Below are 16,652 nucleotides of genomic sequence, written 5' to 3'. Positions count from 1 at the left end.
ATGTTTAAATTGGATGGGACTCGAACTCTCCAGCCCCTGTGCCGAATAAAACCCATCTGAAGATAATGCAGGTCCTTAGAGTATCTTTAGGGTGAAGAAAACAAATTGCCAAAGTTTAGGATTTATTATGATAAACTCATCTAAAGCCGCTCTAAGATTTCTGACGCCTAGAATCAAGGTCTCACATATTTTTTACGTGTCAGTTCGTCAATTCAACACCGAGATAAGGCTGACACTGCCAAACTCACCGTAAGGTCTCTGTGTATCATTCACTCATCTTGAAAGGTCCTCATCTATTGCTCAGAATGGTTGACACTGATTCCTTATATGGGAGGAGACTTATTCCCCAGATTCTTGATCGCCTGGCGGTGGCGGATCCAGAACGCGTTGTCTACTCCATTGCCAGCCTTTCCGATGGTGCCCCAAAGTTTAAGCATATCACTGCACAAGCCTTTGGACGGGCCGTTGACAAAACAGCATGGTGGCTCCATAAGCATCTCAATGGAATGAATGGAGCTCCGAACGGCGATCTGGCACAGGAGCATGCTGTAACACAGAAGCCGCCGAAGATCCAAGCTTTGGGTTACATCGGACCTCGTAAGTACACACTCGACTTTCATGAATTACATAAATAGACCTCACACAGGTTCAGATGACATTCGGCATGTGCTGTTGACCTATGGTGCTGTCAAGGCTGGCTGTGCTGTAAGTTGTCCTAGAACCCATTATTGTACAAACGATGCTAAATGAGTTCAAACAGGCCCTCTTCCTTTCGCCCAAGAACAATATCACCGGTGCATTAGCTGTTCTCAATGCTTCAGATTGCAGTATTTGGGTGAAGCCCCGAGAGCAAGCAATGCTCCCCCTAGTGGAAGGGATTTTACAGGAGAAGTACATGAGAGTTCTCGAACTCCCAAGTGTAGATGAGCTTCTGGAAGCCGATTCAACGGAGCTGTTTGTGTTTGGTAAGGCTTTCGAGAGTGTCATCAACGAGCCATTTTGCATATTGCACACTTCGGGAACTACTGGCGTGCCAAAGCCGATTCTATGGACGCACGGCTTGATCGGTACCATGGATGCCGTGAGACTGCTACCTCCCATTGAAGGTGATGGTGGATTGGCTCCTTGGACGGACAATTGGAACGAAGGTGATAGGATCTACTCCTCCTTTCCGATGAGCCATGTAAGTGTACCTGCGGGCAAGCTGCTCCAGCTAACGACGAAGATAGGGCGCCGGTGTAATTATGGATATACTTATGCCTTCCTTATTCAATCTTCATTGTATTCTTGGACCTTCGGGCGTCTTACCCAATCTCGGACTGATCGAGTCACTCGCTGATCATATCGACATCTGGAGTATGGTGCCTTCACTTGTGGACGAACTAGGCGAGAACCCAGAAGTGTTGGCCAAATTCGAGTCTTCCAAGTTCATTTGTGCCTCCGGCGGTCAGTAGTTTTAATCCATATCAAATGGCCGTGGGCGTGAATCACTGACCCTCATCTTCAGGTCCCGTCAGCCCTGTCATTGTCTCCAAGGTCAATGAAGTAGTCAGGGTACTCAACCTCACGGGCACAACGGAAGGTCTCTTCATCGGCAATCTTTGGGTTCCGAGAGAAGACTGGCATTGGTTTGCTTTTCATCCCTACTCAGGATTTGAGTTCAAAGAGGTGCAGCCTGGTGTATACGAACACTGGGTACACCGCAACGAGCACTGGGCTCTTTTCCAGGGCATATTCTATACCTTCCCTGACCAGGACTCGGTCAATTTGAAGGATCTTTACATCAGACACCCAACGAAGCCCAACCTTTGGGCCTTTAGCGGCAGAAGTGATGATGTCGTTGTTCTTTCCAACGGCTACAAGATCTCTCCCTTGGACACAGAGGCTTTGGTCACGACGCATCCTGCAGTCGAGGGCTGCCTTATGATCGGCACCGGGAAGCCCCAAGCCGGTCTTCTGATTGAGCTCAAGGACCACAGTGAGAAGAACAACGAGTTGTTCGATAGCATCTGGGCGATCGTCGAGAGGGCAAACAACTCCACTTTCCAGAAAACTCGACTCCAAAGAGAGTATATAGCCTTCTCGGAGGCAGACAGGCCCTTCATCCGGACAGACAAACAGACCATCAAACGCCGCGCCACTCTAGATCTGTATGCAGATTTCATCGAGCTCTTCTATTTCTCTCGAGATGAAGAAGCTGAGGATGAGGATTTTGATGCATTCTCGATTGACACTACATCAATTGACACCATAAGCGACTCGGTCTCTCGTGTTATGCGGTCTGTTTTGCCAGAGGTTGACGATTTTCCGGCCGATGAGGACGTCTTTGACCTCGGCTTGGACTCTCTTCTCGTTTTTCGCGTCATCAGAATTATCCGTGCCGTTACAGGGCTTGAGGAAAGACTCGCTCCCCGCCATCTATATGCCCATCCAACAATAGAGGAATTTTCCGTCCAGCTTCTCAAGATCTTAGAAGGGGATAAGGCCAGGAAGATCGCGGCAGATTCAGTGAGCGATGCAGAGACAAAGACAACAGCGGAAACACCATGTTCAGACATGGAGTCGGAAAAGATGAAGAATATTATAGCTGATCGCAAGCGACGTCTGGGATCCAAAATGAACCCGTTCGACGCTGTCAATCCCAATCACTACATGGGTCTCAACTTCTACTTCGCTCTTCGGCCAGGTGTCAGCTTCGAAGAAGCCTTTGCCAAGTTACAAGCTGGGCTTGTTCGCGCATTCGAGATCATTCCCGAGCTTGACGGGAAGATGATGCTTGCCTCAGAGCACGAGTTTGGGTATAAGAAAGGCGAATATCGTATTACAATCCCTCCTCACCCACTATCAGCCTCTTCCAAGCCCAGACAGTTACTGTACAAAGACCTTTCTCAGGTCCTTCCGTCATTTCAGGAGATGCGTCAAGCGGGCTTCTCGCCATCTTTGTTCAGCGATGACCTTGTCCTGGATTGCCCACCTTTCCCTCCAATGCCAGCAGATATACTTGTCGCACAAGCCAATTTCGTTGGAGGGGGATGTATTCTGGCTACCAACTTCATTCATACTTGTCTTGATGCCGTTGGCGTCATGGTAGCAATTAGAGTATGGGCTGAGTGCTGTCGGTATCTTGACGGCGATGAGACGGCGACATGTGACTGGTTTGACCCCGAAAGCTTCAATCATGATCTTCCTGAGATTATTTGGGAGCAGGAAGGATATGCGAAGCCGGTTCATGAGGTTGATCCTGGCACTTGGGGCTTTCTTCCATTCACAACCGAGATCGGCGTCAACTTGCGCAATGGGACAGCTTCTCACAACGAGATCATGACTGCTGAAAAGCCCCGTGCTACGCAGAATACTCTTCCTCCTGCCCCTGTGTTCCCTGGAAGCTCAGTATGGCCCGCTGCTCCAAGCGAGCGATCGCTTAACACTACAGTCTTCCTTCTTTCGGGGGAGAGTATCCATAGACTAAAGCAAGAAGCTCTCCCAGACACTGGGGTCAAGGGTGTCTCTGTATCAGTGATTGATATTGTGCAAGCCTTTTTCTGGCGTGCATCGATCAGATCTAGATACAGAGTGGCCAAGGAGATCAGGAACCAGACGTTTCAGCCTGACGAGCTGTCAATTCTCGAAATGCCAATTGACGGTCGGGCTTACTTCTCATCACTGCTACCGTCGTCCTACATGGGCAGTTTGCTCGTTATGAACCGCCCCGTCATGCCTATCGAAACGCTCTGCTCTCCCGAAACCAACATCTCACAGATTGCGCGCGTGATCCGAGAAGCAGCTGCACGAATCACACCGTCAGTCGTCCATGACACATTTACTCTATTGCGTTCTATGACAGACTATAGCAAGCCTGCAACAGCAAACATGGGTCTCGAGCACATGAACGCCATGATATCCAACATGATGCTGTTTCAGACAAGCGACATCTCATTTGGTGACTCATTATTTGAAGGGGGTAGCCCAGAAGCAATGCGGCCACAGATTGAACGTGGCCATAGACGATTCCGGTTCTTGGTCATCTCTCCGATGAGAAAGGATGGTGGCGTGGAGCTCGTGCTCGGAACCTTGCCGGAGGAATTAAACATGCTCATGAGTGATGAGGAGTTCACTAAGTATGCAGTCCTGTTGGATCATAAGCGAGCTTGAGCTCTAGGTTGGACAAGCTCGAGTATAAGGAGTAACCTGCATAGATACTGAGAGATTTATGATAGAGAGATAAGATTTGCCTTGCACTTCTTCCAACTAACCTCGAAACTGAGCGGCAAGTTGAGCTTCTATCATCATCCTAAAAGATGGAAATACTTGGACAAGTTTAGGATAATTTATGATAAGCTTAGACAGCCCTTTGGACTAAACTTAGGTAGACATTCTCTGCACGCTCGCTGTTGAAAGGTCTCCAACTATGAATCTCGACAACAGTTTGATTCACAAGGATAATCTAGCCCTGTCAGCTGTCAGGCAGCTCAAATTAGCTCTGCGTCAATACAGGGGGTCCTCAAGACAGCGCCAACAACAACTTGCTCATACCCGAGCAGACCCAAGCGCTAGTCCTGCACATGCAAGCTCCATCCCATCGCATGCCACGATGATCTAGACAATTAGCTTTCAAGGCTTGGCGATACGATAACACTAAGCTCCAAGGGTTGTTTGGATACGACAGCAGGTGGCTGGAACGAAATTTTCGCTGTGTTTGGTGATTTGAGAGAATTTGAGCTAAATCTTGATTGGTGGGCATCAGCATGATGTTGATACCAGTAACTCAGCACCAGCCGCAAGGGTTATTTTGTCAATCAGAACTCTTGAGACAGGGTGAGAATGAGAAGGTATCTGTTTTAGATTCACGTTTTCTGCGGTATCTTTGTCGTGGCAACAATACCATCGGTCCTTTAAATGTGAAGTCGCGTTTTTACACTCCTACCTTCGATCTTTTCCCTCCACAACGACTGCCTTTCTCACCTCAATCATCCACCAAACCTGTCCAGTTTGTCTTTATTCAATCCCAATCAGTACAGTCATCTTCGAGTAGCCTTGGCATCCCTGCCTACTGTTGTTCTCGCATCATGTCCTCCACGGTCGATTCCGATACGAAGGTGCTGCACCAAGTCCACGACAATCCCCACGACGGCCCTGATAGAGACACAGAAAGTTCTGTCAACGATGCGATAGACGTCAACTTCCAGCATGGCGTACAAAACATCGAGGCCGTTACGCTCTCGTGGTCCAGAACCGCGCTGATGGTCGCTTTTGTTCTGATCTGGCTCGTCTACTTCGTCCAAGGTCTTGTCTCGGGTATCAGCAGCGCTTTGATCCCATATGTCACATCCGCTTTCGCAATGCACTCTCTCACGCCGACTACGAGCGTGATGAGCTCTGTCATTGGAGGTGTCACCAATCTGAGTATCGCAAAGACTCTCGACATCTTCGGCCGACCTCAGGGCTTCTTGTTCTGCGCTACTCTTGCAACTCTTGGACTGATCATGTCGGCTGCCTGCAACAATGTTGAAGCTTATGCTGCATCCCAAGTCTTTTACACCGTCGGCATCAATGGAGTTGGCTACAGTCTTAGCGTCTTTATCGCTGATACTACCTCTCTTCGGCATCGAGGTCTAATCCAGTCTCTTTGCGGCTCTCCGAGCATCATTACAGCATGGCTGGGTGGTCCAATCTCTACGGCATTCTTGAACGGGGCTGGTTGGAGATGGGCCTTCGGCATGGAGAGTATCCTTGTTCCAGGTGTTACCATTCCCTTGTTTGGCCTCTTCATGCATCATTACCTGAGAGCCAAGAAGCAAGGCATCATCCCGAAGCGAGAATCACAGGGCTTTTCTTACTACATTCGCGAGTTTGACGTTGTTGGTCTTCTTAGCCTCTCAGCTGGCGTTGCACTTTTCCTCCTGCCATTCAATCTCTACGCCTTGCAAGCTAAAGGATTTGGCTCAACCATGATCATTTGTTTCTTTGTTTTCGGGATCCTACTTCTAATCTTCTTCGGCATTTGGGAAAGGTTCTTCGCCAAAGTTTCTTTTATTCCTTGGAGATTTCTTCAGGATCGCACAGTGGCTGGTGCTTGTCTCCTCTCCTTCACCCTCTTCTTCAGCTACATGTGTTGGGGCATGTACTTCAGCTCCATCCTTCAGGTCGTCAACAACCTCACTGTCACACGTGCTAGCTACGTTGTATCAACATACACCGTTGGCGGCTTCATTTTCGCCATCTTCGTCGGCATGGTGATGTCTTACACTGGGAACTATAAAGCTGTCACCCTCTACGTGGCGCTTCCTCTATCCATCCTCGGATCTGGCCTGATGATCTATTTCCGTCAACCTGATCAAAGTATTGGCTACATCGCCATGTCTCAAATATTTATCGCCTTTGGAAGCGGCGCCATCATGATTACTGCCGAGATCGCCATTCTTGCCGCTGTCCAAGAGCAGCAGTATTTTGCCGTGTCTATCGCGCTGGTCTCCATGTGTGCCAGTATTGGATCGGCCGTTGGATTGACTGTGTCATCTGCTATCTGGCAAGATATTCTCCCCAAGAAGCTTGCGGAGTATCTCCCTGAGGAGGATCTTCCTAATCTGCCCATGATTGCGATGGACATTGTGACCCAACTATCTTACCCCGTTGGATCTTCGACTCGGCTGGCAATCCAACATGCCTATGGCGACGCACACAAATACTTGTTCATTGCTGGCACTGCCGTCTGGGCCCTTGGAATTCTTGGGGTAGTCATGTGGAAGAACATTAACATCATCAACATTAAGCAGACCAAGGGTCGGGTCGTCTAAGGCTGTCTGTCACCGACGGGATGTCCGGTAGAAGTCGCACCAAATGGAACTGTTCCTATAGAAATCAAGATATTTATGCATATCAATCTGGCAATACAGTCAGATATCCGCCTGACATCGGATTTTAATTGACTCATTCTCGATGCTGACAAATCGCTCACGACGAGTTACTTACCCCTCACTATCGCCATATTTCCGACTCTTACAATAAGCCAACCCGTGCTCTGATTGTCATTTGAATTGATTCTGAAGCATGTCTCCTCCTACCAAGTATGCTGTCGCATTGTTTCCTGGGTTCCAAGCCCTGGATGTGTTTGGCCCTTTGGACGTCCTAAACTTCACATCCAAGCGCCAACCTCTCGAGCTCTCACTCCTTCATACTTCTCTCGATCCTGTGTCTACGTTAGAAGATGACTCTCCTGGCCGTATCGGACAAAGTGTTGTCCCAACTCATACTTATGATAATGCACCGGAAGATATTGAAGTCCTGCTCGTACCCGGGGGAAGAGGCTCGCGAAATCCAGAAAATGTGAAAAGAGTCCGGGAATTTGTCAAGGAGAGATACCCTAAACTGAGGTTCCTTCTGACTGTCTGCACTGGCAGTGCCATCGTGGCCCAGTCGGGCCTGCTTGATGGAAAGGAAGCAACTTCGAATAAGAGATCCTTTGACTGGGTATGCTGCACTGATTCCGGGGTGCTTTCTTACTAATCAATGATAGGTTGAGACGCAAGGGCCCAATGTCAAGTGGGTGCGAAACGCAAGATGGGTTGTCGATGGCAATATTTGGACTTCATCTGGAATCTCAGCAGGTATTGATATGATCTATGCTTTCATTGCAGAGCAGTATGGACAGGAGATTGCAGATGACACTGCAGATGGTTCTGAGTATGTCCGCAACACCGATCCCCAATCAGACCCGTTTGCCGTCTAGCGACACCTCGCCTCTCTACTTAGATAGGAAGGCTCTCTTTATGGCCATTAGATACTTGTTCCCCACAATCGTAAACAAGATTTTATAATAGAAGTTCCTGGCTCTTTGAACTAGGTTTATGTAACCCAAAATCCAAAGCGTTACAGATTTCTAGGTTTATGATATTACGTGCAGTAAGACCAATGCTCTATGATTATAATCTATCTCGTGACCTTCCTATCTTTAGACGTTTACAATTGGAATGATAACCTTGCTAGGATACTCTCCGCCGTAATGAATCTTGTGCTGTCCCTTGTTCTTCTCACTATCTGGCCTTGGCTTGGAGAAGGCAGCAACTTCAGTGAACCCGGGGTATTGCCCCAAGATATCAACCTGAAGGGTCTGACCCTCCTCGTAGTCCACTCCCATGCACCAGATCCCAATGTCGAGCTTGACCACCTCACCCTTGGGAATCTTCTGCACCTCATCGTGAGGGTGGAAGGGGAACTGAGGATGTATCGATCGCTTTTCATCGATCTTCCGTTGCGACGCTCGCAGAATACCCATAGCACCGTTGTGTAAAGTAAGACTCGAGCGATCCTTCTCGTCCATTGCGTCAACCGACTTCACGGGAGTCTTCTCAATAGGGAACTGCAAGTGGCTCAACTCCTTGCCGTTCTTGTCGAGCTTGCGAACTTGTACAAAGACAACCATGTCGTCTAAATCATCACAGCTCATGTATAGCTCCGCTTTGGGCATTCCGATTATTCTTGTGTGCTTGTCGAAAGTGTATCGGAACTTGGCGATGGACCAGCGATCTTCAGAGTTGTAGGTCTTGATACCTGAAGATGGTGCGCTATCTAGAAGTGTATCATTGTCTCCGAGGTAGAATGAGCGATAGTCGGTATCGGGGACAGGGAAGTCGGGGAGCTCAATGTTGCTCTTGACCTTTCCTTCGTCAAACTGAAGAGTTGTCCATCGCACTCGGGGTGTCTCCTCCCAGTCGTTATCGATACCCTTGAGGTACTTGTCGAAGTATTTCTATGGCGGTGTCAGCAGACATCATCTAGCGTAGAACAAAAGCACTGACCTTGAGCTCGGGGTAGCTTTCCTTCACCGAGTAAAGCTCAAACCACTCCTGGTGTCCACACCACTTAATCCATTTCTTGTCACTTCCCAACTCCATCCAGCCACGCACAGCACCCATGGTGTGAATTTGGCTTAGGTCCGAACCGGTGATAAAAACAGGAATGTTAATCTTGGAGAAATCCACACGCTTGTCGTTCCAGTAGGCATTAGCTTGAGGACTTCTTCGATACATCTCAGCAAAATCCTCCACGCCCTGCTGGCCCTTGATGACGAGAGTTGTGATAAGATCGAAGTTGCTCATAGTGAACCAGCCACCTCTGCAGAACTGCTCGCGGAAGATGTCTCCAGATCCCTCCCAAGGCGCAATTGCCTTTAACGAAGGGGGATTCTGTGCAGCAGCTTGCCATTGCATAATGGCCAGGTATGAGTTGCCAGCCATGCCGACGCTGCCGTTGCACCAAGGAAGCTTAGCCAGTCCCTCGATGACATCGTGGGCGTCCTCTGCTTCCTGTGCACCCATGCAGCATGCATCGCCATCGCTGTTACCAGCTCCGCGGGCATCAACATGTGCAATTGCATAGCCTTGGTTTACCCACCAAGCAGGGTCAAGACCTTCAAACTTTTCCAGTCCACTGACATCGTCTTTTGTCAGACAGCAGGCCCAAGTGCATACATTGAAAATCATATCAATGGCCGAGTACTTCTTGCCATAGGGAGACCAAGAAATGATGACAGGCACCTTTTCAGACCCCGTGGGGCGATAAATATCGACATAGAGGCGGCAGCCGTCACGGACAACGATTTCAACATCGTGATCAATGCGGACATCAGAGTCAAGAGGTCTTGCATCGAAAGGTCTAGAGCCCTTCTTTAGCACTTCAGACTTTCCTGGAGTGGGCTCAACGTAGCCATTGTCGCCAACCTCAGGCTTGTTGAGAGGCTTGTAAGCAACCTGAACGGGAGGCGGCATGTTGGTGATAGGGAAGCGGAGAAATGAGGGGAAATGGATGTTTCAAAGGTAATAAAAAACGTCTTTTTACTGATTTCTGCGAATAAGTTCTGGGTGAATACAATGATTAGAATTGACGAGGTATTTGACTGGCTACTGTTGACAAGAGATTGAAGCGTATCTTTAAGCTCCCTTCACCTTCAATAATTATCTCAAGATTCACTGCGGAGTTGAGAGCCAAAGTCACTAATTTTCTGGATCCGCATGGTTCGGGTCGGGCTAAAAGACCCCACGGGGAGATTGAGGGGAAGATCGCGGAGACGCAATGCGGTTGATCATGCAACCCCAGGCGGATATCATCATCCTTATTCCCTGTCTTATCATTGGTTCTTCCGCTGTCTAGACCCTGTAGACCCTGCGCTAGGCGAACTGTTTTCCCTTATCAAGTGGCTTTTGCAACGGTCATCTGAGTTAATATCCGAGGTCGAGACTGCAATGAGGAGAAGTCTCCAAATCCGAACCGAAACGAAATAGGCCGGACCGAAAATTAGTGAGACAGAATTTATCTTTCGCCTCGCCAGTCAGCAAAAGATGATTCCGAACCGAGAAAGCCCTCGTTACCCCAGATCTCCGCGTTCTGAGTCCCCGGATCAGAGATATAACTAAGGAACCTTCAGCCTCAATCCATTCTTAGCGCTTCATCATCAAACATTACACTTCCATCCTCACTTCATTGTATCATTCTCATCACAATCCATCATGTCTACCACTACTACAATGGAGATGGAGCAGACCGTCGCTGCTCGCTTCGAGACCAAGGATCTCGTCGAGTTTGACCCCAATGTCGTCTACGGCGACTGGAGAGATGAGTTCCACAAGACAGGCTGTGTTCTGATCAAGAATGTCATCAGCAAAGAGAAAGCTCAATACTACTGCGACAAGCAGATTGAGTGGCTCAAGAAGTTCGAGCTTGGCTTTGATGAGAAGGACCCCAGCACTTGGAATGCGGATCATCTTCCTGTCTCCTTCAAGGGAGGTATGTATTACGGATACGGCGCTACCCACGAGAAGATGGCTTGGGAAGCACGCACCGAGCCCAAGGTTGTTGAGATCTTTGAGAAGCTCTGGGGAACCAAGGAGCTCCTGTGCTCTTTTGACGGTCTCAATGTCTCCCTGCCTAACCGAACCGATATCACTTGGAGCCCTTGGCCTCACTGCGATCAAAACCCCGAGCGCAAGGGGTAAGTAATCCTTCCGAATTACCCCAACTTTTTGCTAACCCGAACCTAAAGCATGCAAGCCGTGCAGGGTCTTCTAAACTTTGCCCCCAACGGCCCCAAGGACGGTGGTCTCATGCTCATGAAGGGCTCTTCCAAGCTCTTCAATGAGTTCTTTGCTCAAAAGCGCGACTCAGCTGATCATGAGGATGCTCCTCCTCCTGAGATCAAGTACATGGACTTGTTCATCTTCAGCGAGAAGGACGTCAAGTGGTTTGAGGAGCGAGGATGCACTATGTATAAGGTTGACATGGAGCCCGGTGACTTTGTTCTTTGGGACTCTCGTACCATGCATTATGCTCGATTCCCTGAGGGCGATCAGATCCGACATGTGCAGTACATCTGCAGTAAGTTGCGTGTCCCAAGTTGGCCCGGACTTTGACTAACACCAACCTCAAAGTGACACCACGACAATTCGCAACAGAGGAAGCTCTTAAGGCCAAATCCTTTTGCTTCAACAACTACATGGGCACTACACATTGGCCTCATTGGTTAGTAAATGATTGGTGTTTTCGTTGCTCGTCGTTAACTCGTTTCTAGCAACATCCGCATCGCCCAGGAGAAGCCTATGAGGAATGGCGAGATCTGCCCTAAGTACCGTACAGAACCTTTTGAGAAGCCCGAAGTAACGGATCAGATACTTCGATTGGCAGGTGTTAAGTCTTATGATGAATGATGGAAAATATTGGGAATGGGTCGTGGGGGAGAATGGCAGCCTAGATCATCTTGTTACAGTATCTAAGACTTTTCGCAATACAGTTTTTTCTGCATACAAACAGCTGCCCTTTTTCGTGTCTGTGCTAAATCTAATCTAAACAATTGTGAGTTTGGCCCAGAGAAGATCACAGAAGATCGATTTTGCCTAGGATGTAGGCCCATGAGTTGAAAATATTGGTTGTTGAGCCTTCGGATCATCTTTGCAAATTTGGTGGAATCTTGGTCAAGAATTGGCAAAGTTGTCGGTTCGAGTTCCAATTACACATAGCTCCCAATAACGACTTCTTCATGGCATTGCCAATCAATAGTTCATGATAGGCCAGGTCTGCCCAGAACTTGGCATGGGGGGCTCGCAAGAGTCTGGATCCGGTTCGGTAGCAACACCATAATCCGGGGTATGATCCGGGGTAACAGCTCGGTTCGTGATGCCTCTAGCCTAAATCATCACAAACCGCACTAATTGTACCGAGATATCGGGATGTGGTCCCATGCGGGGAAACAAGGTTTGCGGGGAGTTGCACTAGCCAAGACCATGAGATTGCGCGCAAGGACTTCACCTCCTGTCTTGTTTTGTTATCTCTTGGCCTCGTCCATTTCTCTATAAAGTCTGGCGGTGCAGCCTCGTTGGATTGTACTTCACCAGCATCTTCTGCAGCGCAACAACAGAGAACAACTACTACAAAGGCCAGCATCATGGATACCAAGTCCGATGTCAATCATGTCGAGAGCGTCTCGAAAGATTCTCTCGACGTGATTCAGGTCACGAAGTCGAAGATTGAGATCAGCGGAACTGTTAAACTGGTAGAAGGAAAGACCATCTACATCCCAACGCCGACCGCAGATCCTCAGGGTAAGACTATGCTCCTCTTTGAATACTCAACCAATTGCTGACGGGTCAGATCCCTTGAACATGAAGATGTGGCAAAAGGCTCTCGTTCTCATTGTTATCTCCCTATGTACGTGTACAATTCTCGATCGTCTCTCAGAAACGCAAACTCACATACCGCAAGTCTCGACAATCGGTCTGGCATTGGTCTCAGGTTTCGGAGGTCTCTTAGGTTTCTACATCCCCTGGTTACGCTGCCGTTGGCAAGGGCTACGCCGACATCACTCACCTCATGACTTATCCTACCCTCTTCATGGGTATCGGTAACCTCATCGGCATGCCTCTCGGTATCGCGGTCGGTCGACGAATCGTCCTCCTCGCCGCTACAATCATCATGATCCTCAGCGCTGGTCTCTGTGCAGGAGCAACCACTTATGAGTGGCATCTTGCTGGACGTATCATCCTTGGACTCTCGGCTGGCCAGAGTGAAGCTCTTGTTCCCATGATCACACAGGTAATATCTCTTACTTTCACAATCTGACGATGTCTAATGGCTGGATAGGAAATCTTCTTCCTTCATGAGAGAAGTACCTGCATGATGATCCAGCAGACCATTCAGACCATCCTGACTGCTATCTTCGTCATCTTTGCCGGTCCCATCGCCGAAGCCATCACACCCGAGTGGTGGTATGGTCTTGGTGCTGTCCTCTCCGGTGTCTCCCTCGTCCTCGCCTTCTTCTTCGTCCCCGAGACCAAGTACTACCGTCCCAAGTCTGCCTACCAAGCTGGCGGCAGCTCCGATGATGAGAACGTTGTTGAGGTCTGCACTGAGCGTCCTGAACTCGACTATGTCAACTTTGCCCCTCGCACATTCCGATCCGATATGAGACTCTGGGTTGGCAAGCCTGAGTGGAACAAGGTCGTTGAGATTTTCACCGTAAGTTATTCGCCACTCGTGGTCTAGACTCCTCTAACACGGACTAGCAAACCTTTAGCCTCATGCTTTTCCCCAACGTCCTCTGGGCCCTTTGCCTTAACGGTCTTACTCTTGGTGTTAATATTGCTATTGGAACGACTTATGGTTCTATTGTCACCAGCCCTCCTTACAACTGGCCCCAATCATCTGCTAGCTATGTCAACGCCGGCCAGATCGTCACCTCGCTCGTCGCACTTCCTTGCTTCGGCTTCGGCTCGGACAAGCTCATCAAGTGGTTCGCGAACCGACGCAATGGTATCCACGAGCCTGAGATCCGTCTGATTCCTCTTGCTTTCCCCATTGTCGTTGGTGTCTTTACTGCCGTCTTGTACGGATTTGGTGCCACCTATCCTGAGAAGTACCACTGGTTCACCTATGTCTGGGCAGTTGCTGCGTAAGTGTCTCCCCCTTCTCAAAGCACAAGCTTCAAATTTCTAACTATTCGCAGTTACTACTTCACGTTCGTCGGAGCCAACATTGTCGCTATCACATATCTTCTGGACAGCTATCCTCAGCGAGCTGGTCCCCTCCTGGTCATTATCTGTGCCGTCCGTGGTATCATGTCATTTGGCGTCAGCTACGGAATCACTCCCTTCATTGAGCAAAATGGTTACGATGGTGCTTTCGGTGTCTTTGGTGGCTTGACTGGTGCTTTTGGAGTCCTCGGCATCTTCGTCTTCATCTTCGGTAAGAAGGTCCGAAAGATTACTGGAAGGTACTGCGTGGACAAGGACAAGGCCGAGTAAACTTATACAAAAGGGTTATAATTACGACGTTTCACCGGTAGTGCATGTTTTGGTCGTCAGTTCCTGTTCTGAGTGAATGAAGGAGGGTTTGGTGGTTATTATGAATATGATTATGATACAGTCTAAACAGTTTCTCATCACCTTTCTAATCAAGCGATATGTCTCCACCATGCAGAAGATACCATGCCAATAGGTTTCTAGTATTGACAAAGTACCAAATCAGATAACAGACTAGAATTCCGGTGAGCTTTGTAGGGTCTCAGTAAAACGGCAATATGTTTTAGTCTTTCAGGGTCATCGTCCTCCCGATATGTTCCCGACTGAAAAAGGCGTGTACTCCTGAGCGTCAGTTACTGATAATCCTCCTGTATAAGAAAGAACATGAATGCATGTTTTGGGTAAGGCTGAGTTATCACAGCTCCGCTCAATTATAAGTTATAAGAAATAAGATATTGGCATCACAAATTCTCTTTATAAGTACCTATGTCATCAAGGATTTGCGGTTCCCTTCTTCTGACGCCCCTCCCAGTCCACAGCTCCATCATAATCACAATTATATCTCATAAACTGAGCAGGATCAGATTCACCTTCTTGCTCACCCCGTCAGTTGCTGGCTTCGCCTGCTCCCTGCTAAACTTCTGGATCAGGGATGCTCTATCATATCTGGCAGCAAAGACTCTTTCCAAAGCAGCGCCGACCTCGTCCCTCGATTGGACGTTGGTCAAGAACGCGCAGACAGCCTCCGCATCCTCGATGCTCTGTGATGCACCTTGGCCTTGAGTAGGAAGCATGGCATGAGCAGCGTCACCAATCAGGATGGTTCGACCCTTCACCCAACGTGGCAGAGGATCGATATCTCTGAGCTGCCACAAGCCGATGTCTGGAGCTGCTCTGAAGATATCGTGGAGCCATGAAGGGAAATCTGAATACGCTTCTAACAGTTTCTCAATGCTTCCAGGAGCAACCCAGCTGTCTGAGCTCTCCTCCGCAAGCTTTTCGTCTGGCACTAAAGCAACAATACCGTACAGCTTGCTGTTTCTGCCAGGTCCCATGATCACTCTTCGATCGTGACCCATGATCATGGTTGTCTTGGGCACCCGGGGGATCCAGGAGTTGGTTTGGTAGAGAGAGCCCCTCCAGATTCTCAGTTGGGATTAGCATTCGATAAGCTGACGTGCCGGTCGGTAGAGCATTCCTCTTCTCGCCTACCACGGCAGTTCTCACAACACTATGAATGCCATCGGCGCCAATGATGAGGTCGCCGCGAATCTTGTCGCCCGAGTCCAGTGTCACAACTCCTTCGTCACAGTCGACGCTCGCAACTTGGCAACCTGTGCGAACATCTACAGGATTACCATACGCCTCTTCGCTTGCTGCTGCAGTTCCCAGAGCTGCTTGTAAATCTTGTCTGTGATAAAGCATTCGTTCGGCACCGAACTGTCCCTTCTGGAAGGGAAGTTCTCTCACCAAGTTGCCATCTGCATCAAAGATTCTGAAACCTTGATCGGCTTGAGGCTCGGCACTCTCAAGGAAGGGATCAAGCTTCCACTTGGTAATGATCTTGCTTGCATTAGGCTGCAGTGAGATCAAAGCACCAACCTCGCGTAGTAGACGAGAGCGCTCAAGCACAGTAATGCGTCTGTTGGGGTGTCTTAGAGCAAAGGCCTGGGATTAGTTAGCTAGGGGTTTTAGTGTCTCTAAGGGTTCGCCAGACTTACAGTTGCGAGACCTGCGATGCCTCCACCAACAATCACAACATGTAGCTCAGGCATGCTTCCCATGATGAATCTGGTATGGTATCGAGATATTGCGCTTAACTTTTTTGTGCCAGTAACAATGATATTGATCTTGCCAATCGCATCTTATACGGTGATGCCAAGGATCTCTTTAGGGACCACGCTAGGTACGGTAGCATCGCTTGTTCCGAAGATCAACGGAGCAGCAAACCGAGTCCGAACCGAATCGAACCGAAGGGCTGTGGCAACACAACCCGAGATCGGTCTGCACGCTCAACCCCTCACTTCACTAAACAAAGCTAATCCTTTATGAGATAACATGGAGCACTGACACAAGTTGCACCTCTATTGAATCGATATGACGCGTGTCGCCGTAGAGGAAGAGTGAACGTGGCTACTGAATTCGGTATTTCTAGTTTTTGACAGACTGACTTGAAGCCTCAGGCTTGATCCGAAACCCAGGCATGCATTCTTCAGATTGGTAGTCAGTTCTCGCAAGCAGCTCAGTACGTGAGAAGTATCGTCACAAGAGTTATCATCAAGTTATTTATTCTAGATCGACACTCTTAATTAACCCGTTTCAATCTGAGTCTCGTCTGTATGCACAGATGTGACTGGCGGGATGAGGAAG

The 16,652-nt window shown here is 48.8% G+C and overlaps 7 protein-coding genes across 8 annotated transcripts; 5 read left to right on the top strand and 2 right to left on the bottom strand.

The window, feature by feature from the left end:
* Positions 1 to 51: 51 nt before the first annotated feature.
* FOXG_09770 (uncharacterized protein) lies at positions 52 to 4,513 on the top strand. 2 transcript variants are annotated; one of them, XM_018388988.1, is made up of 6 exons: positions 227 to 249; positions 305 to 597; positions 653 to 705; positions 761 to 1,183; positions 1,230 to 1,446; positions 1,508 to 4,513. In XM_018388988.1, exons 2-6 carry the CDS (start codon positions 306 to 308, stop codon positions 4,150 to 4,152), a joined length of 3,630 nt encoding a protein of 1,209 aa, XP_018247174.1. In that variant the 5' UTR covers positions 227 to 249; position 305; the 3' UTR covers positions 4,153 to 4,513. The 2 variants fall into 2 exon arrangements, with proteins under 2 accessions (XP_018247173.1, XP_018247174.1); XM_018388987.1 differs by having other exon boundaries at positions 52 to 597.
* Positions 4,514 to 4,745: 232 nt separating this feature from the next.
* Positions 4,746 to 6,794, top strand: FOXG_09769 (uncharacterized protein; the record flags this gene model as incomplete). The annotated part of the gene is made up of 1 exon (XM_018388986.1): positions 4,746 to 6,794. One exon carries the CDS (start codon positions 4,746 to 4,748, stop codon positions 6,792 to 6,794), a length of 2,049 nt encoding a protein of 682 aa, XP_018247172.1.
* A 253-nt stretch (positions 6,795 to 7,047) lies between these two features.
* FOXG_09768 (uncharacterized protein) lies at positions 7,048 to 7,726 on the top strand (the record flags this gene model as incomplete). The annotated part of the gene is made up of 2 exons (XM_018388985.1): positions 7,048 to 7,467; positions 7,514 to 7,726. 2 exons carry the CDS (start codon positions 7,048 to 7,050, stop codon positions 7,724 to 7,726), a joined length of 633 nt encoding a protein of 210 aa, XP_018247171.1.
* Positions 7,727 to 7,948: 222 nt separating this feature from the next.
* FOXG_09767 (uncharacterized protein) lies at positions 7,949 to 9,764 on the bottom strand (the record flags this gene model as incomplete). The annotated part of the gene is made up of 2 exons (XM_018388984.1): positions 7,949 to 8,746; positions 8,796 to 9,764. The coding sequence occupies 2 exons, from the start codon at positions 9,762 to 9,764 to the stop codon at positions 7,949 to 7,951; spliced, it is 1,767 nt and encodes a 588-aa protein (XP_018247170.1).
* A 437-nt stretch (positions 9,765 to 10,201) lies between these two features.
* FOXG_09766 (uncharacterized protein) lies at positions 10,202 to 11,790 on the top strand. The gene is made up of 4 exons (XM_018388983.1): positions 10,202 to 10,984; positions 11,036 to 11,367; positions 11,421 to 11,511; positions 11,561 to 11,790. Exons 1-4 carry the CDS (start codon positions 10,503 to 10,505, stop codon positions 11,694 to 11,696), a joined length of 1,041 nt encoding a protein of 346 aa, XP_018247169.1. The 5' UTR covers positions 10,202 to 10,502; the 3' UTR covers positions 11,697 to 11,790.
* Positions 11,791 to 12,430: 640 nt separating this feature from the next.
* FOXG_09765 (uncharacterized protein) lies at positions 12,431 to 14,285 on the top strand (the record flags this gene model as incomplete). Its single annotated transcript, XM_018388982.1, has 7 exons — positions 12,431 to 12,587; positions 12,637 to 12,693; positions 12,748 to 12,770; positions 12,796 to 13,077; positions 13,126 to 13,500; positions 13,548 to 13,933; positions 13,988 to 14,285. 7 exons carry the CDS (start codon positions 12,431 to 12,433, stop codon positions 14,283 to 14,285), a joined length of 1,578 nt encoding a protein of 525 aa, XP_018247168.1.
* A 560-nt stretch (positions 14,286 to 14,845) lies between these two features.
* Positions 14,846 to 16,066, bottom strand: FOXG_09764 (uncharacterized protein; the record flags this gene model as incomplete). The annotated part of the gene is made up of 3 exons (XM_018388981.1): positions 14,846 to 15,428; positions 15,460 to 15,950; positions 16,004 to 16,066. 3 exons carry the CDS (start codon positions 16,064 to 16,066, stop codon positions 14,846 to 14,848), a joined length of 1,137 nt encoding a protein of 378 aa, XP_018247167.1.
* Positions 16,067 to 16,652: the final 586 nt, after the last annotated feature.

This window comes from Fusarium oxysporum, chromosome 11 (assembly GCF_000149955.1).
Source record: "Fusarium oxysporum f. sp. lycopersici 4287 chromosome 11, whole genome shotgun sequence".
In the NCBI taxonomy this organism is placed as follows: domain Eukaryota; kingdom Fungi; phylum Ascomycota; class Sordariomycetes; order Hypocreales; family Nectriaceae; genus Fusarium; species Fusarium oxysporum.
Note: the sequence above shows the minus strand (reverse complement) of the source record. Positions and strands in the feature narration are given on the sequence as shown.